This window comes from Zootoca vivipara, chromosome Z1, assembly GCF_965207765.1.
Source record: "Zootoca vivipara chromosome Z1, rZooViv2.hap1.1, whole genome shotgun sequence".
Taxonomy (NCBI): Eukaryota; Metazoa; Chordata; class Lepidosauria; order Squamata; family Lacertidae; genus Zootoca; species Zootoca vivipara.
In genome coordinates, this window is record NC_142583.1 from 38,457,747 (window position 1) to 38,478,733 (window position 20,987).

Below are 20,987 nucleotides of genomic sequence, written 5' to 3' on the forward strand. Positions count from 1 at the left end.
TTGTTCTGTGCTCATGCTAACACTAGTCAGGGTCACACATCTTTTTATTGCTGTCCTCACTTTACTTGCTCCTTGCCTAGTGCAAAGAGGGAAGGAAAGTTAGCTCGTCATTCCGGTTAGATGCATTCCAGCTAGATGCAGGCTGGTCTGAGTGCACGATCAATCCAAGCTGTTGCTTTGGGCAGTAGTTTTAGGGGTATCACTGAAGCAGTGGGTTGGGATGCCCCCCTGATCCCTTGCAGTCATCCAAAGGATAAGTGGGTTACAGCTTTACTCCAGGAGTAGCAACCTTATTGTCTTCTCAAACTAATATTTCTTAGCTTGCTGGATTAATCACTGTTATAGGTGCTACAACAGTATACAGCTATAAGCAGTGAATGAACTGAGGGGAAATTTAAGAGTAAATAGAAATGGTTATATGAGAGACTGTATGTGAGTAAACTGTGTGTGATATTGGACATATTAATTAATTGCCCAGCCCCTATGAACATATGGGATGATACCTCCTAATTGGGGGAATCTGTTTTTTTTATTTGACCTGGAATGTAGGCTCTCTGGATTAAACCTTTGACGTGGGCAGGAACGCCATCACCAGAGTGCCTCCCTGATGTTCTCAATTCATCTCTGCAGTCTGCTTGTAGTAGATTTTGAATTAATATTTAGAAAGCTTGCCTGCAGCAATACTAAAATGTGCATCAGAGAACAACAGTTGTTTACTGTGTTTGAACTGAAGAATCTCACCCAGGAGATCACATTCACTTGAAGTTTACATCTCTCAATCTCAACTTGCAAAAGGGGGATCAATGAATAACAATTGTCATTTCAGAGTTGCACCTCTCCAATTATTTATTTGGTTGTGTGTCTTCCCAGATATACATTTAATTGGATCAGACACTAAAAACCAGATTGCAGCTTTTCAATGACAGCAGCAAGTTCGTGCCTCTTTATAAATATATCTCTCTTCTTTAAAATCTTCATATCCAGATGTAAAACGATAATGACACAGGAGACCATATTACTGTCTCTCTCACCCAAAGTGCAGTTAAAGTTAATTTATCTACTCTAAAAATGATTCAACATTCCTTTATCCCAAACTGGTGTAGGCTACAGATGTCTCCTACACACAGGCTTTAAAGTGTTGAAGATGTTTGAAAGCATCATATCTGTGTAGTACTCAAAGTGCAGGCAAATCAGTTGGGAAGCCATCCCACTGCACTGCAGGTGGACCTAAACACCCCCCCCCCCGGGCTTCTTTTCAACGGACACCACTTTCCTTTTTCACCAATTCTGAGTGTTGTTTCTGTTCAAGTACTTGGAACCCAAGTTCTTGAAAGAGCACCTTCACCAATACTTGGCAGTGTACTCTGAGGAAACTTTACAGAGTCTCATCAACCATTTTGCCCAAGCCTGCAGGGAGTTCAGCCTTACCATAAGCCTGATGAGGACCAACATCCTGGCTTTGGATGTTGTCAGCACTCCAGCCATCAGCATTGGTGACCACACGCTTGAGGTGGTAGAGAATTTTGGCTACCTGGGTTCTACTATAACCAGCAACTTCTCCATTGACACTGAGCTGGGCAAATGTACTGGCAAGGCAGACCAGGCTTGTGTGTTGAGTACACCACTTTAAGGAAGTGAATCATGGGCAACTTAAAACCGCCAGAAGCAATGCCTTTCACATGTGCTGCATCAGGAAGATTTGGGGCATGGCATGGCAGGACAGAGACTCAAACAAAGATATGCTCTCGCAAGCCCACATTCCCACATGTTTGTACACCTGTCTCAGCGTCATCTACATTGGCTTGGTCATGTCCACAGAACACAAGATGAAAGGTTCCCCAAGGATGTTCTCTACGGGGAAATGGCTTCAGGCACTAGGTCCATTTGCAGACCAACTCTGTGTTACAAAGATGTCTGCAAACAAGACATGAAGGCTGGCAACATCAACCCTGCCATGTGGGAATCCCTTGCAGACAACTGCAGTGCCTGGAGACAAACAGTCAAGTTGTGTATCCACAGCAGTGACCAGAGGAGGAATGATTGCTGGGAGGAGCACAGAGAGAAGAAACGCCATGGTGCATCTGCAGCAGCACAACCAGATGCCTTCATCTGCCTCAGCTGCAACAAAACGTGTCTCCGATATCAGTCTCTACAGCCACAGCAGGCACTGTAATTCTCTCAACAGATTGACTTCACTTCCAAAGGTGCACTCCTCCATTGTCTCCCAAGACAGATGGATGCCAACAACTCTGAAATTCCAGTGATGTATATAGGATGACTGCAGAGCTATACCACAGCAAATGACTTCTGTTCTGGATTGCAACTGGAGTAAGGATCCCCCCCCCCAAAAAAAACAACTACAACAACAACTAAGGCTGATTGATTTATCAACATTCTTTTATTCTTTTTTGAGCTTGTTTGTTGTCCAGTGACATGGATGTGAATGCATCTTTTCCTAAAGTCTCACATATGGACTAAAAACTCATAAAAAAAGAAAATGCCTGATACATTCTGATTTTTATCTATATTGTGTTGCCAACAGGAAGGATTCTAAGCATTCAAATTAAATAACAATGTAAAACCCATTTGGAACATGTATGATATTTGTAACATAAGATGTATAATCAATTGATAAGCAGTTGGGATGAATTTTTATTTTCTGCATAACTGATGTAAAAGTTTGCCTTTCATGTCATTTTTTTCCGGTGACCCGGAAACTACGACTAATGCAGAATGTGGCAGCTAGACTGGTGATTGGGAGTGGCCGCCAAGACCACATAACACTGGTCTTGAAAGACCTACATTGGCTCCCAGTACGTTTCTGAGCACAATTCAAAGTGTTGGTGCTGACCTTTAAAGCCCTAAACTGCCTCAGTCCAGTATACCTGAAGGAGCATCTTCACCCTCATCGTTCTACCAGGACACTGAGGTCCAGCACTGAGGGCTTTCTGGCAGTTCACTCACTGCGAGAAGGTAAATTACAGGGAACCAGGCAGAGGGCCTTCTCGGTAGTGGCACTCGCCCTGTGGAATGCCCTCCCCCCAGATGTCAAAGAGAAAAACAAGTACCAGACTTTTAGAAGTCATCTGAAGGCAGCCCTGTTTAGGGAAGCTTTTAATGTTTGATGGACTACTGTATTTTAATATTTTGTTGGAAGCCGCCTAGAGTGGCTGGGGGAACCCAGCCAGATGGGCGGAGTATAAATAATATATTATTATTATTAATTTCTTGTGCTACTTCAAATTGTGTAAAAGTACTGAAATACACATATTTTAAGGGTGTATAACTCAATCCCATAGAAGTTTTGTTGGGGAGTGAGAGTTGTATCTCATGAGAAGGAAACCGATAGTGTTTTAGTTCTCTGTTTCTAAGATGTACGTTTTCTGTGTACTGCCATTTAACCATATAGTATTTGAATTCATGTCTTATTCTATATATAACAACTGAGTTATTCAGTCGCTAACATAATGGTTCAAACAGCTGGAAAGTTTGGTTGTTAGCAATGAAGCCAGGGCTGTGCTTGTGTAAGAAATGAGGGCACTGCCTGTGTGCGCAGTCACTTAATATTAACTAAGGCAGTCACCATCTGAGTGGTACTAAACCACGATAAGCTACCACTCATAGCACATGTACTGTTGTCCCATTTTATGGCCCACACAACTTTTAAAATCAATCTCGTCGTGACTTAATTCATTTTTTAATTCTCTGTTAACTAATTGCTACTACAACACAGTCAGACAGGTGTAGGTGTTTTTGAATCTGAGGCTGGCATCTTCAGATGTTGGCATTAAATGTTTCATCGTTAGCATCTGGAGAGAGTGCTCAGACCATCCATTAAACATCATTTCCAAGCTGTGCAAACCCACTGGAAAAAAACAAGAAATACATCGAACACTTGTATCCTTTTCATATTTTCATTTACTTTAAAAGAAAACAGCACTATGAAGAGCTAAACCTTTCCTGTTTCTACTGCTTTTTCCCCTTTTACATTGAGCATCCTTCTTGTGGCAATGTGAAAATTGTGAATCAGTGACCTGAACCTATTGTTAGTGAGAAACACGCTTAGGACAATGTACATCTTTCCCTTGTTTTCCCCAAGTGTTATGAAGGCCTTGCAGTTAATCTGGGATTCAGAATCATCACTTCTTTTTATGCACAAGATACTATCAAGTTTCTCATGCAAAAACTTTGAGAAGGAAGATCAGCAAAATAAAAAGAAAAGCTATTTCTTTCACTCTTTCATTTTCAAAAAAGCATTTCTTCCCTAACAGAAAAAGAAAACAAAATAAACTTAACAAGGAAATTTTCCCTCATACGAAAAGCCATGGGGAAGGAAAATGTGATTGTCTTTTAACCTGTAGAAAAAAAATCTTTAGAAATGTGTGTGTGTATGTGTATAATCACCGGCCTCCTCACCGCCACTGCCCCCTGCAATTTTTTCTGGCCGTCACAATATCCCACTGATTTTAATGGTGGTGACAAAAAGAAAACAAACTTAATAGTAAACACAGCTCTGCTTTAATCAACTTAGTCCACCCCTAATGCCTTGATGACAGTTTAAAACCCCTCCTCCATTCTCATCAATTTAACATTTGATGGGCAGGAAGGGGTGAAAACCCTTTTCCTCTGATGATCTGCTCAGACAACTGAGGCAGAGAGCTGTGTAACTCTATATGTGAGTCCTCTGTCTTGCACTTGGATCTGTTCTGCATGTGTACGGGGTACTTGTGAGTGCACACAAGAGTGAGTGTGGGTGACACTCACTTTTAGCCACTTCTGCTACTGGCATTCAGCCCCTAGAGGGCTGGCCAAAGGTGAATTGTGCTCTCTGGTAAACAAAAACAAAAAAAACCCACCCCTGCTCTGAATCCCAAGCTTCATGTTCTTCACAATATACTCAGCTTCTGTCTTTTACAAGAGTTCTATCTCAGGACAGAAACAAACCTTTGGTGAAACTTGAATTTCTTCCAAGAATAGTATTTCCCCATGTTATCTTTTCCCTGTCCACTCTACGTTTAAGGAAACTTGTTTGTTTCCTTGTCATGTTGCACGTTTTCCCCAGTCTCACTCTGCATCAGTCACAAGTGGCTAAAGCAAAAAAATCAATGTGATGACATCACATCAGGACATGGGAGCCTGATCCTGTTTTCTTATACTTCTTTCTCCTAATGTGTAGTTCCAAAGAAAGAGTTTCAGAATTGCCATTACATTCTGTCATTAAATATTAGGGTGGGGGTATTTTTTTAGCCTTAATGGAAGTGTTTCATGCTTCCCCCCCCCATATTATTCCAGAGGTGGTTTTTGTGTTGGTGTCTTTCTGTATTGATTTTTGAAATTAAATGTATTGAGGAAATATTTATATTACAGCTTACGAAAAGCAAAACTCCTGCTTTTGCATAGATCCATCAAGATGTTTGTGGCCCAAAATAATCCTAGTTGACTCTGATTTCTCACAAACACTTAAATGAAACATCATCTCATAAGGCAGTTTATGCTGCATTGATGGATGGCTACCTTCCAGCCATCAACAAATTCTCTCATTAATACTTACTGATATATTGATGGGTTTTGATGCAGTCACCCATAAATGTACACTAGTGGCTAGTATTGATGGAAATACACTTAGGGGACTTCGTTGCGTTGCTTTTTGAGACACCCCAGATTATAGAGAGATTGTTAATACTGCCTCTGTAAATGCACATTCCCACAGTTCAACTTCGCCTAGTCGCCTGGGATGAATCATAAGGCAAAGTAGACTCAAATGCCAATCACATAGACAAATTATTTCGTCTGAGGGTGTTTCACACTTCAGTCTGTAACATAACTAAGCTGTAGCATGGCCCAGAAAGAGCAGCATGGCTGTTTATCCTCAACCATTGTAGTTATTGTGGCCATCATTGTGGGATCCACTCTATAGCACTTAGACTAGCCTTCCCCGATCTGGTGCCTGCCAGATACTTTGGATCAGAACTCCCATTGGCCAGCATGACCAGTGGTCAGGAATGATGAGGCTTGTTGTCCAGCAACATCTGGAGAGCATCTCATTGGCTACCCCTTCAGGGAAAGGGAATGCAAAAGACTTGTGTTTTTTTAGAAGACACTGCATTGAACTTCTTCCTTTTCATTCCTCCTCAATTTGATCCCAGTGTTAAGTGCGTGTGAAACAAATTGGTTAGTGCAGCCAACTGGAGTTCCAGTTTTCTTAAAGGCTTGTGGTTCACTACAATCATGTGCAAGTCTGTATAAACAACTGACACTTTTTACTGCTATGAAGCCTAGATTGTGCAGGAAAGGGGGGGGAAACACTCTTCAATAGGTTGTTTTTCTTTTTCTGTGCCCCCAGCAATATTATTTCTAAGTGGGGTGGAGGGTCACAGGCTATTGTACAGCAGGAAGGTTTTCCTCCCTCAGTACATCCGTGTTACAGGAACACACCTTATCTTTTTCTGTAATGCCCAATCTAGAAGTAAAATATCTCTGTGTACTTACATGTGTACATAAATGATTGGACGTGTGAGAGACTTCTAAAATGAATTGTTGGTTTGGATCTGCATAGGGAAAAGAAATCTAAATGCTGGAGTAAGAAAGAGCAACATCTAGCAAATTTGGGGGGATGTGTGACTTGTATGAAGGATAACCAGTATTTCGGTGATAACAAAGAGAACTTCTCTTTGTCAAATCATAGCAGTGCCAAGCAGCAAGTGACAAATGCTACTCTGAGGAAAGCACAGAGATTCAAGGAGCATAAAATAAACATATTAAAATGGGGGGCGGGAGACCTGAGCTCCCGCTCTTACTTTTTTATCCTTTCCATCCTGGGTATAGGATAAAAGAAAACTCTTGGTTCTTTGTTAAAGGGGGGGGAAAGCTCTTACTTGAAGTTCTTGCTTGGCAGATGTCAGTTGAAAGCTCAGCGAAGGAATAGGCTGCAATGTCAAACTCTGTTGGGTAATTTTAGACAAATGTGTCATGTGTGACATGGAAATATGGCGTGCTGTACATTAGTGATTTCCCAAGTGTTTGGATCAGGTAGTAATGTGCTGAGAAAGTGCTCTTTATCTATCCTCGCTGTGTACTTGTACAGCAGAGGGGGAAATGCTTTTGGTAGAAATTACTTTAGTCAGAAAAAAGAATCCATTTACAATATGTGCCTGCTAACATCTTTCAGACAATGCATTGTATTAAAAAGGCATTTTTGATTAATGTTTTATAAACATTTTTCAGCATGACAGCTTAAAGTCTCTGTAAAATTGTAAATGCGTGCAGAGTGCTCACTTCCATAAAGTCAAATGCCATCTCCTGAAGCTTGCATGGATCCTGTCAACCATAGTGACACAGAATCAGTACCTTAATAATAATAATAATAAATTTTTATTTATACCCCGCCCTCCCCAGTCAAAAAACCGGGCTCAGGGCGGCTGACACCAACAGAACCACAACAAAACATAAAAACAATTAATTAAAATACAGATTAAAATACAGTATTAAAATTTAAAGTGCAGCCTCATTTCAAGTAGGCCATAAGTGGCTGACACCAACAGAACCACAGTAAAACATAAAAAAAAAAAAATTAGTTAAAATACAGATTAAAATACAGTATTAAAATTTAAAGTGCAGCCTCATTTCAAGTAGGCCATAAATCCAAGCCATGAGGGAGAAAAACACAGGGGTCAGGCTGAGTCTAACTCAAAGGCCAGGCGGAACAGCTCTGTCTTGCAGGCCCTGCGGAAAGATGACAAATCCCGCAGGGCCCTGGTCTCCTGGGAAAGAGCGTTCCACCAGGTTGGGGCCAGTACTGAAAAGGCCCTGGCTCTAGTAGAGGCCAATCTAGCCATCTTATGACTCGGGATCTCCAGAATATTATTGTTTGTGGACCTTAAGGTCCTCCGCGGGGCATACCAGGAGAGGCGGTCCCGTAGGTACGAGGGTCCCAAGTCGCATAGGGCTTTAAAGGTCAAAACCAGCACCTTAAACCTGATCCTGTACTCCACCGGGAGCCAGTGCAGCTGGTAAAGCACTGGATGAATGTGATCCCACGGCCGGGACCCTGTAAGGAGCCTCGCCGCGGCATTCTGCACCCGCTGGAGTTTCTGGGTCAGCTTTAAGGGCAACCCTGCATAGAGCGAGTTACAATAGTCAAGCCTGGAGGTGATCGTCGCATGGATCACTGTGGCCAGATCGGGGCGAGAGAGGTAAGGGACCAGCTGCTTGATGCGGCGGAGATGGAAAAATGCCACCTTTGCTGTGGATGCAACCTGCGCCTCCATGGAAAGGGAGGCGTCAAAGGTTACACCCAAACTCTTGACAGAAGGCGCTGGTACCAATTGAGCCCCTGCAAAAGATGGGAGTTGGCCCCCCAACCCCATGTCGCCCCGACCTAGCCAGAGGACCTCTGTCTTCGAAGGATTTAACTTCAGTCGGCTCCCACGTAGCCATCCAGCCACAGCTTCCAAGCACCTGGTGAGTGTGTCCGGGGCCGAGGCAGGGCAGCCGTCCATCAACAGATAGATCTGGGTGTCATCAGCATATTGATGACAACCCAGCCCAAAACTCCGGACAATCTGGGCAAGGGGGCGCATAAAGATATTAAAAAGCATTGGGGAAAGGATTGCGCCTTGCGGGACTCCACACACCAAGGGGTGCCGCGGCGACAACTCCCTCCCTAGCGCCACTCTCTGTCCCCGACCTGAGATGAAGGAACGCAGCCATTGTTGGACTGTGCCCTGAATCCCCACGTCGGCAAGGCGGTGGTCTAAAAGGTCATGATCGACCATATCGAAGGCTGCTGACAGGTCTAAAAGAATCAGCAGTCCCGACCCACCTCGGTCCAGCTGTCTACGGAGATCATCTGTTAAGGCTACCAGAGCTGTCTCGGTCCCATGACCAGGGCGAAAGCCGGACTGAAATGGATCTAGAGCTTATGTTTCATCCAGAAACCTACCAAGCTGTTCGGCAACCACTCTCTCAATTATCTTACCCAGGTACGGAAGATTCGAAACCGGGCGATAATTGGATAGATCTAAAGGATCTAGAGATGTTTTCTTTAAGAGTGGACGCACCACTGCCTCCTTCAACTCCTCTGGGAAAGTCCCTGTGCCCAGGGACAAGTTGATGATCTCACCCAGGGGGGCCCGTACCTCATCTGGACACGCTCTAATCAGCCAAGACGGGCACGGGTCCAGGGAGCAAGTGGTGGGCCTTCCAGCCCGGAGGAATCTGTCTACATCGGCAGGGAGTATCTGATCGAATTGGTCCAATACTGAACTCGAAGAGCATTAAAATTTATTTGCTTCATTTCTGTGGTTGCAGTGATAGCGGGATAGAAAGAGAGTCATATTTAAATTTATGTGAAAATACTTTCCTATCCTGCAAGTTTTTAAAAATACTGTGTATGTGTGTATAGTGACTGAAAATATGAAGTACAAATGCTGTATTTCAGGGAGGGGGTTGTTTAAATGTAAAAGAGTCACAATCATTAAGAGGCAAGAGACTAAGGAAAGTATGAGGTTACATGGTACCACCACAGGGGTAGACCCTCATCCTGCTTCAGTTGACTAGTTTGAAGAGTAGCCTTGCTTGCTTTGGGGTTAGCCTGTGATATTGGAGTAGAATTAGGATGCTACATATATAGGAAATTTGCTTTTTCATACAGCTACAGGGGATTAAAGGACGTGGGTGGCGCTGTGGTCTAAACCACAGAGCCTAGGGCTTGCTGATCAGAAGGTCAGCAGTTCGAATCCCCGCAACGGGGTAAGCGCCGGTTGCTCAGTCCCAGCTCCTGCCAACCTAGCAGTTCAAAAGCACGTCAAGTACAAGTAGATGAATAGGTATCGCTCTGGCGGGAAGGAAAACGGCGTTTCCGTGTGCTGCTCTGGTTCTCCAGAAGTGGCTTAGTCATGCTGGCCACATGACCCAGAAGCTTTCTGTGGACAGCCAGCTCCTCTGCCTATAGAGCGAAATGAGCACCACAACCCCAGAATCGTCTGCGATTGGACCTAACGGTCAGGGTCCCTTTACCTTTATAGGGGACTAAAGACTTACCAGGGCTGTTCTTAAATACTTTGTGTACTGTGTCTCAGTACTTAAGTACAGTGGTACCTCGCAAGATGAATGCCCTGCAAGACTAATTTTTCGCAAGACGAATGAGTCTTGCGATCTGAACGTGACTCGCAACACTAATTCGTTTTACAAAAAAATCGTCTTGCGAATCGCGGTTTCCCATAGGAATGCAATGAAATTTAATTAATTATGGGCAGAATTTTTTTTCAATGCATTCCTATGGGAAACCGCGATTCGCAAGACGAATTTTTCGCAAAATGAATTGACTCGCGGAACAAATTAAATTCGTCTTGCAAGGCACCACTGTACTCAGACTGTAGGAGATGGAACAGTGTCTTGTTATGGTAATTAAAATATTACCTCAGGAAGAGGGAGTGGGGCTAAAGAAGCAAAATAGGGAAAGGCAGGATATCCCTTATGATAATGTAAGAGTAGAAAGCCATATCTTATTTACTATGGACATAGAAAGTCCCATCCTTGGAGAGTGAGACCTGTATTTGGAGGTCTCCTCCTTATTGTCACAGAAACTTCCACAGCCCTTTCCCTATCAATATCAGATTTCCACTGTTGGTAGGACCAAATCATGGGAGATTTGGATACATGCTGCTTTGAACCTGAGAAATGGCTCTATCCAAAGGACCCAACACCTCAGTCCCCTTACAAGGTGGTGAGTTCAGTCCACCCTGGAGACTCTTTGATTTCCCTCCCAGTGTTTTCAGTAGGAGGGAAGTACTGTAGTTAAGAACAATCACGGGAAAGGAGTGGAAGAGCTCTCCTCCATTTTTCCAGCAAGTGCCCAGCAGGGTTCTGGATTGATTGGTCCACCTTCTGTATCACTTCAAGCAATCTGACAAAGTGATATTCCAGACATGCCTTGCACAGTAAATAATCGGGAGTCTTCCAATGATGGAAGAAGGCACAAAGGCCCCTGGCTCACTCCCTAGCAATGCCCCTGACCTGGGAGTAAAACCACTGAACATAATAGAACTTCCAAGGAAATGGATAAGAGTTTCAATGCCCTAGTGTGGAAAGAGTCCTGATTTCATCCCCCTCCTGATTTCACTTGCAGAAATTGGCAGGATGCGTCGAGGGATGGGAGGGTGGTAGCAAAGTTCCAGGCACGATCCTGAATTTTGGTTCTCATTTGTTTCCTTCGGGTCCATGAACAGCAGGAGCAAAATTGTTAACACTTGTTTTCCGTTCCTTACAAATCGGGTTTGAATAATAATTTCAAATGTTTCCTCTTTTAAAAAAACAACACACTGAAAGCAGCCATCAAACACAGGAACTAGTGCATCTATGGGAAGACTAATGTAACAATGTGAACCATTTTTCTGAAATTCACTTTTTAAAAAGCTATTCTTAACTTTTTGAACATTTTAGAAAAGTAGCTGGATTTGCTATGTTTTTAAATATATATATTTGTGTGTGCCGAGATGCTGCACAACTTTATACTAAAGAAATCTAATGTTGGTGTTCCTATCGTATTCCATTACATCAGAATTTATGTACTATAAGTGATGAAAGAAACTGGAGTGGACAGATGAAAATAAAGATAACCAAATCCTTTTATGCATAGCACCTTTTGTTCCTTGCTACCCATCTTAAAGATTTAAATTCCTCAGCAGTGCTTTTCTATTTTTGTTATAGTGGCACCTGCTCCTGTCACTGTCGTTTGAATCACTGCTCCTGTTCCATAGTTACATTAACAAACGCTGTGGACTGAAATATCCAAGAGCGGCCTGGGATTTACAATAGGCTTTGTTTCCATATTTGTAACGTCGTTCAAAGAATCCAACATCCCTTCTTGGACAAAAGACCAAAATCAAACAAGCATGTACATTCCCGTGTAGCTTCTTTTCTTCATTCAAAACTTTGTAGGATTTAATGGCACTACACTGGGCTTGATTTCCAAAAGGGTTTGGGGCTGCAATCCTTTACCCACATACCCAGGAGTAAGCCCTATTCGACTCTATGGGACTTGCCTCTTGAGTAGATATTGTGCTGTTGTAACTGTGTAACGTTTGTTTGTTTGCTTGTTTGTTTATAGCTTTCTAACATTCCTGTAACTGTAATACACACACACACACACACACACACACACACACACACAAGCTTTCTAACATTCCGGGGATATTTTATAGCAATACTATGCAACCTGGAGGCCTCTTATAGACCCAAGCACCCCAGTTCAAGACACTGCTAAGTAAACAATCAGTCATTCCTTTTGATGCACCAGTTGTCTGAAATGTCCTGGGCAAAGCGGTAAGGATTCCCTTTCCATTCCGAGGTGCAAATGTTCCCCTTTCACTGCAAAGAGAACACATTTGTTTGTGGAAAAGAGAGTAGGCTCAGAGACAGTGAGGGGTATCATAAATGGGGGGAGAAGGTAAGCAATTTGGCATTGAGATGAAGGAAAGCAAGAGGGTGGAGGAATATAGGTCACCCCCCAATATTTTGTACAGTTGGCCTCTAGCAGGTTACAAATTTGCATTCAGCCTCTGGCTGAGAGAATGCCGCTTTTGAATTGAGGGGAGATTTGTTCTTGGAGTCTCTCCAGCATTCTGTCTCGTTCCTTTTTGCCAAAAGGAAAAGGGGCTTTTCTTCACTGCAGAATTAGTTTTTCTGCCTCCTACTACATCTGTGTCTTCAGTCTTCGTCTTCCTGAACTATCTTTTTTCGTTTGTTTTCTTTTTTGAAATCTTAGTGAAATGTTACAAAAAGTATAATGCTTTCCTGTGATCCCTGACAAAGAAAATACATCAATCAAAGCAGTCCTAAATTTAGCTGTCTTTCCGTCCACAGGAATACCAATGCTGAAGATAGTATTTGAAGGCTATGAACACCTATCCTTAATCTCAGTCCCTTTACTTATCTATCACCCGGCTCAGATTCTCCTTGGTAGCGTGTTGGTACCAACAATAAAGTCTTGGATGATTTCTAGACAAAAGGTAAGAAATTGTGGCCGGAAGCATAGTTCATTACAATAGATCTAGAGAGAGGGAGATAAGATTAGAGAAGTGTTGTGTCCATTGCTGTTCAGGTGCTGGCAGAGCCACTCCATGATCATACCAATCTGCAGGCAAGGAGATTAGGCTGGGCTGAATGTGTGCTTCTTGTGGACTCCTGGCAGTCATTTTGCACGGAAAAAGCACATCAGTAAATAGGACCTGCAGGCATACCCAGAGATACTCACTGCATCTGAAGCACCATGCCACATTTTGTCCTTGTACAATGCTTTGGTGAGGTTCTCTGCACAATAAAGTATCTGCTCTTCCCCTGCCTAGAAAAATTCCAAAGACAGGAAATTGTGACTCTTTCTTTCATCCATGCATGTGTGCCCAATAAAGTCTTAAAAGGCCCTGTTGTGGGCGGTTTTATTTCCCCCAAATCTAGTAGGGCATTTGCCTTTTTCCTCCGAGATGCATCCAAAGTCAGGTCTTTCTTTTTTAAGTTTTAATTAATCAGGCTACGTTGCTTGGCAGATTTATTTTGATCGTTTGTCATTTTGCCATACCACTGTTCTTCTTCTGGTCTTGTAGGTTATTTTTCCAAGAATATTATTCTAATTACATGACTATATTATTATTTTTGTAAATCAGGGAAGTTCATTCTTGGTTCAGTAGCAATAATTACAATATATTTTGATGTTGTGCCTGGATAATGGTCTCCTGCTTTGAAAGTAAACATGTCAACTTCACCTTGATGTTTATTTTCTATCAACTCCTTGGCTTCACTTTGGCATTTCTTTCCTGGTGGAAAACTGTTATCCAGTCATTGTACTCAGCTCTACAATGACACCCTTCCTTAATTATGATACCAACCTGTGATTTCTTCATGAAGTAGAATTTAAATATTTAGAGGTTTGTCGACAAGAGGGCGTTTCTATTCTGGCAAGTAGTACTGTAGATGCCTCCACACACCATAGATCTCATTTTCCCAAACAATGTTGCAAATATATGCGTCTTCATTCGTAATGTATTGAATACAATTAACCCTAATTCTCAAATTTAAGAAACAAATAGTGCACTTTTTACGAGAGCAATGTGGTCTGTGTTCCATCTGTTTTGGTAATGCTTTCTCAATAACCTATCTTGCTGTTTTTTAAAGATGTTTAAATATAAGACAAATACCCATATCATGGTTCACAAGCTGTTGGGAACTTTTCAGCACAGTAAATGAGTTTTAACATCAAAGGAACCTGACAGCAACACCCACATTACATATATGTGCACATAATTTACACGAGTGCAATTTCTCATATGATTTTTTAAAAAAAGAAAACAGACCAACAAACACTGTAATTAGACCTGAAACTGGGTCAAGCAAATATGGAGAGCTAATGAGACCTTTCAATACTGTCAGAATTACTACGGTACCAGATCTCATTACTATAAAGCCAACAGGAGTCTTATCGCAAGGCATTTGACAGTGCCAGAGACTTCTTCAAGAAAGGGGCAGCAAAGCAATGCAACACACAGTTAAACCATGGAATTCACTCCAATAAGAGGCAGTGAGGGCTCCCAACTTTGGGAAAGGATTCATGGAGGAGAAGGCTTCAGTGGCTACTAGCCATGATGGCTGTGTTCATGACTCCATGGTCATAGGCAGTAATGCTTTTGAATACCAGCTGCTGGAAGCCGCAAGGAGGAAGAGTGCTCTCGTGCTCAGGTCCTGCTTGCAGGTTTTCCACGGGTATCTGGATGGCCACTGTGAGAACAGAATGCTGGACTAGATGTCGTTCCAGCAGGCTCTTAAGTTCTTATGATCTTCTTTGCTAAGTGTTCAAGGAGGAACTTTTTCTGCCCAGTGCCACCCTGTGGCCTGCCTTGGGTGCCCAGTGTTGTCATCTTTCTCCTCTAGGAAATGCAATGGTGCCACTCTAAACTTTTCTTAACAGGAAAGGATAATCTAGGATTTTTTTCTCCCAGGAAATCTACGACAGATGGCTTCTTAAAAGTGATCAACCTTCATCCTCCTCATTTTATCAGATGTGTGATTCCAGTTCCCTGTCTTTAGGAATTGCCAGGAGTGAGAGAGGAGTAGGGTATGCTGCCAGTCAGTGTCAGAGAAATAAGAAAGTGTCATGTCTCCAGGTGTGAGGGAGAGAGAAAAGGAAGAAACGGTATGTTATAGCCCATCGTGAGGTGACTTGTAGAAAAAAGCTAAAGTCTTTTTGATCCTTGCTAATCCCAGGAGAAAGAATTCTTGCATAAGGTGGAGGAGAAGAAAACTAGCAAGATAGTGGGGGAACACCCCTTGTAATTTAGCAGCACAAGACCCTTAGGGAAGAGTTGGCCAGAGACACCAGCATCTCCCTCCTGCTGTAGGAAACCTACCACCAATTTATTTCAAGTACATTGCTTGTTTAACTTTGCTGCTTCTTCTTTCAATGCAAACAAACTGATGCTGTGTTTTACTGCTTTCAGGCACTGAAATTAACAAAGCAGCCCAAGATGCCAGTGAAAGTTTAACAGCGGAAGAGATCCAATGAATGTATATATGTACTATTTTGTACATACACAGAGACAATTCAGAAGATGGGCATATGTGAATGTTGCTTCGGCATTTATTTTATTTTTTATAGATACATATATATATATATATATATTTAAAATACCTACTGAAGTGCCTTAAAATATATTTGACAAAAGCATTGATTCCAAAATCACATGGCTGCTTGGTGTAAGAGGTTGCACTAAAGTTTGGGGTCATTTGATTTTTTTATTTGATTTTTCTTATTGAGTGAATAGTTCAGACAATGAGAGACTGGAGCTTCCATCCTCACACCTTCTCAGAGGAAGTGGGCACAAGCCACCAAGTGTTTCTTACTCTCACATAAGCTCCACTGAACTGAATGAAGTCAGAACGAGAGCCGTGCTCTGCAGATTCTGCTCACCATTCACGTGCATATCTGCTAATCCCAGGCCAAAACAAACCAGGGGCAACCAACACTCTTCTGGCTGACAGCAGGAAAGCAATTTCTGAAGTTCTCGTCAAGATTAACTTGAATTTCTGTGTGATTCCGTAACCCTCCCTGCTCCTATGATTATGACATGCCTTTTTCTTCTAAGTTTGTGTACACTCAGCATGGGGCCATCCATTGGAGAGAAAAGGAGAAGCATAAATTATTTGCATTTGTTGACACCGTTGTCTAGACATTCCTTCAAAGCTAATGGTTTCTCAAGGCAATTCTCTGCATTCCATTTTTATGATTTTATGGCATTGTATATCTTAAATGCATTGAGAGCATCTTCAAAGAGAAGGCCCGGTGCTTACGGTTGTAAGGGAAGATCTGTGATCTACAAGTGCAGCTAGGAGGGTTTTTATTAGTAGCATTAGTATTACTGGTGTTAACCCAAACTGAGCTAAAAGATTCCCCCTCTTTCCCCAAATTCAGTACACCATACCCCACAGCGACAGAAGAATATCCGATGCTAATATTCGCTTTACTGTCGCTTGCAGAGTGGTGTTCTTTGCAGCACACGCAAGCTAGTGAAAATGAAAACCTAATTCTGTAATTAGATATTTTCCACAGAAAACATATATTTGTGTACTCTTTAAATGTTTGAAAGCACTGGTATAAAAAGGGGGCGGTATTTCTGGTCAATTTGGCTGCTGTAGCTTATGTGGGTATTTTTTAAAGATTAAATATGTTGAGTTTTCTTTACACTTTATAAAAGAGATAAAGTGCAGTATGTTAATGATATACACTTACCGGGGAGTAATTCCCTCATTGGAATTTACTTCCATTCCTGATAGGAATTTACATAGGATTGCATTGCTAGTAAGCAGTGTACCTTATTCATGTCAATTGCCTTTAGGCTAAGGCAGGCTTCCTCAACCTCGGCCCTCCAGATGTTTTGAGACTACAATTCCCATCATCCCTGACCACTGGTCCTGCTAGCTAGGGATCATGGGAGTTGTAGGCCAAAAACATCTGGAGGGCTGAGGTTGAGGAAGCCTGGGCTAAGGGGTAGTCAACCTTTTTATACCTACCGCCCACTAATGCATCTTTCTTGAAAAAATTTCCTTACCGCCCACCAGTGCTCAATGGAAGGAGGATTCAGCTTGTGCCGTAGAACCCCCTACCGCCCACCTAGAATCCTGAAACGCCCGTTAGTGGGCGGTAGGGACCAGATTGACAACCCCTGGACTAAGCAGTGTTCTGAGAGACAGATAATGCCATTTCATCCTCTTGAGTTTGGTAATCATGTGGCCCCATCCAGGAGATCCTTATGGACCTGGTAGCTTGCACCGCAACCCTGTCCACAGGGTCTTCCCTGTTCATAGCCCATTCCACTGAAGTATGTGAAGATGTCTGCTTCTGCAAGAATGTATGTGTGCATTCAACCGCATATGGAATTGTGGGAATGAAAATGATGATTTTGACCTCTGTACATTACAGTGGAAAGAAAGGGCAAGTTCTTAGGGAATGTCATTCAGTTTCAATATTATTGACCTGGCTTGTGCAACAATGTGAGCCAAACTGGCTTAGCAAGAACATGCAACCATGTGGGCTCCCATAGAGGAGTTCGCAGGTACTTTTTGATCCTCCTTAGTCCTTGTTACTGCTGTGCCTACCTAAGTCAAAGTTTGGCTTTGTGTGTTGTCTGAACCAGGACTCATGGTTACGCTCTTCCCCTCATTAACTACAATCTGCAGTTTGGCTTACCATATTGTGCGAACCTTGTTAACTGCACACACAAACTGTTTGAAATACATTCCTCTCCCTATACCCCAAGACTTGATAATGCATTATTCATCTTGGAATTAACAGTCCTGCCCAGATAATTGTATTATGTTATCAACAATGTATATCAATCTGTATAAAATGACTTCTTTGCTGCTTAGGTCAAAATGTGTTTATTGATAGGCCACTTTCCTGAAATGAAGTTACCACTTCTGAATGATAGAGGTGCAAAAGATCTAAGTGCCCATTAATAAGAATTAAGGTCAGTGAAATCAAGCATAGAAGCTACTGCATTTTGCCAATTAGATAGCCTCAATCATGTTTATTTGCATATGGGTCAGAATTATAAAATGGTAACATATCAGATATGTTTCTAAGAAGAGGTACTGTAAAGGTAGTCCCCAAACTCATCACAAGCTGGATTCTCAGTTAAGTGGATCAGATATATGTATTTTTACACACAAATCACAAATTCACCTTGTATACATCTTGATTCAGTTGTCTAAAAATACAGGGAGCCAAAACGCCAGAAAAAGAACAGATAACATGTTTTTGTTTTTTGACAAATCCTTTCTTGGGCCTCTAAAATACAGGTTATCTTAAGTCCACAATCTTGGCCATAAGCTGAAGAAGAAAATGAGACCCATGAGTTTTGTGGCTGACTGTTCCAAAACTGGATGGAATATCGTGTGGCTTTCTCTTGTGAGCAAGCCCCATGGAAATGAGAAGGAGATGCACCACAAGAGCAAGTTTTGCTCTTACGCAAATCCGATTCATTTTGATGCCTCTTGCAGATGAAATATTCCTGGCTGTTTCTTCCACTCACTACTGTTAAACTCACAGCCAACTAACTCTTCTGTCTTATCATTTGAGTCATGTCTGCTCTTAAACAGTCGCTACACTGCTATTCATCCAACAGATCTACCTCAAATTACTACAGTATCATCAGTTCATGACTTTTAACTATGAAAATTTGTCATGGCAATTTCATTGATACTACACTGTATTTAAGGCTTCCAGGGAAAGGCACTTCTGGCTATAATTGTTTATGGCTTTGAACAGCCTAAATGGTATTATGTTTCTTCCTCATTTTACACAAGTGAATGTTGGGTGGATTGTTCTTAAAGGAACATAAAGCAAAACTGAATTACATCCTTTAAGTCCATACTTAGTAGAACTTAATTATTCATATCCAAAATGTTACATTATGTTTAAAGACTGTTAAGATGTTCATTTCATGCCTTCAGTTATAAGAGGAGCTCATTGGGTGTTAGTTTGGAAAGAGGCAAACGGATAGGTCTGCAGTTTATTTTTTTGTAACTTGGGTCCTTTTTTCTGCCTGGGTAAAGCTTTTGGTTTGTTTCTTTTTTAAAGTCTATATGAACACTTTTTAAAAATAAAAGTAACTGATAAAAATGTTTCTCTCTTTTTTTTAATGGATGCTGATGACCCCGAAAAGAGTCAAGCAGCAGATGTAGCTGCATGGACCACTTGTTGCCTGGCCTCTTATTCAGATTTGCTGGGGTGTTTGCAGTGTACAGATCTCACAGCAGGGTTTGGCTTACTTGTTGATTTCTTCCATTCTGTACTTTGAGTTGAGCATTGTTGGATACATTATTGTTGCCTCTGACTCGTGTTTATTTATAAAAGCATTTCTATACTACTGTGTCATAAAATACCAAGACAGTGCACACTATAAAACATTTAAAAAATAAATAAATGAAATACGGTTAATCATTCAAGTGATTGGCTAACAAAAACCAAATAGCTGCAAAGGGTTGTCGGCAAAAAAAAATGTCTTCAAGAGACACCTGAAAGTCAGAAGAGAGGCTGCCTGCCAAATCTCTGCAGGAAGAGTGTTCCACAGCACAGGACAGATGACACTTGATGCCCAACTTCTTATTAAGGTAAGTTGGGCCTCTGTAACACAGGAGGCAAGTAACAGCACTCCGCTGGATGGCATCCTAAAACTACAACAACACAAAATTCCAAACAAGGTAAGTAAGAGATTATGTGTCACTGGCCTTTGATATGCAAGTAAAATAATTCAATTTATGTAGCCCTGTTCAGGTGTTTGGTACTCATAGGTCCTAAATGTGTAAACGTGGGGAGGAAGCTACTTCCAGCACCAGGCCAATTGGCGGACCAACTCTGTGACATGAAGGCTGGCAGCATCAACCCCGCCATGTGGAAATCCCTTGCAGACAACCGCAGTGCCTGGAGACAGAGAGGTTGTGTATCCACAGCCATGACCGGAGGAGGAATGACCACTGGGAGGAGCACAGAGAGAAGAAGCGCCATGGTGCGTAGGCAGCAGCACAACTGGACGCCTTCATTTGTCGCAACTGCAACAAAGCATGCCTCTCCCACATCAGTCTCTACAGCCACAGAAGGCACTACAACCATCCAACAGCTTGACCTCACCCCAAAGGCACACTCCTCCATTGTCTCCCTAGACAGATGGATGCCAACAAATAATGCTTTTGTGACCCCTATAATAGTACATTTATCAGGGTGATTAGCCAAATTCATGGAGGATATGTCTCTCTGTGCCTATTAGTCATGCTAGATTCGTGGAAATTCTGCATGTTGGTGAAGAAGCTCGTAATGCCAGTTGCTGGCATGAGGGGAGTGGTCATGCTGCCATGCCTAACAGACTTAAAGACTTATTTACATATCCTTAGATGTTGGCCCGGGCAGTTTTTTTTTCTATTGCACCCCTCTGCTAACACACTTGAGGTAAAAATTTGTTGAAAAGGGGAGCTTAACTCTCATTGCTTTTGTAAAAGAACTGCTACTGAAAACGTATGCTAATAACAAAGACTACCCAGCATTGCTGCTTCAACAGTCTGGAAAATGATCTGCTCCCCGCAGCGGGTTGTCTTTCTCAAAGGGGTGCCTTTTTCTCTCTCCCCTCCTTGACTTCCTTTCTGTTGAGAAAATGGAGCAATTGATGCTTCAAAAGGGAATTCTACACTTGGCAATCAGCTCCCGCTTGCAGGACGTCTTTGTCAACTGCAGCTTGAATATATTTTCCTCTCATTTCTCTCTGTTGTGGCAGTGGCAGACACAATTCCGTTCAGATCAGAAGCCTAGTGCCTACCTGGGACAGACTATGAAAGGCATCTTCCCATGAGCCAATCAGATCCTTGCCATAGAACTGAGGATCTTGTTGGCTGCGGTGTGAGTTTTCCATTGAAGCAGATCTGCAGGTCCTGCTGCTGAGCATCATACC

At 42.2% G+C, this 20,987-nt stretch overlaps 1 protein-coding gene across 2 annotated transcripts in view; it reads left to right on the forward strand.

Moving 5' to 3' along the window:
* SLC10A7 (solute carrier family 10 member 7) overlaps positions 1-19,168 on the forward strand; it is a 138,239-nt gene extending 119,071 nt beyond the window's left edge. Inside the window, exons 11-12 of one of the 2 annotated variants that reach the window (XM_035113913.3) lie at positions 12,865-13,010; positions 15,489-19,168. In XM_035113913.3, coding sequence (XP_034969804.2) covers positions 12,865-13,010; positions 15,489-15,533 — 191 coding nt within the window. In that variant the 3' untranslated portion in view covers positions 15,534-19,168. Of the gene's footprint in view, positions 1-12,864; positions 13,011-14,990; positions 15,282-15,488 lie in introns of those variants that run through there. The other variant, XM_088660288.1, reaches the window with a different exon arrangement.
* Positions 19,169-20,987: the final 1,819 nt, after the last annotated feature.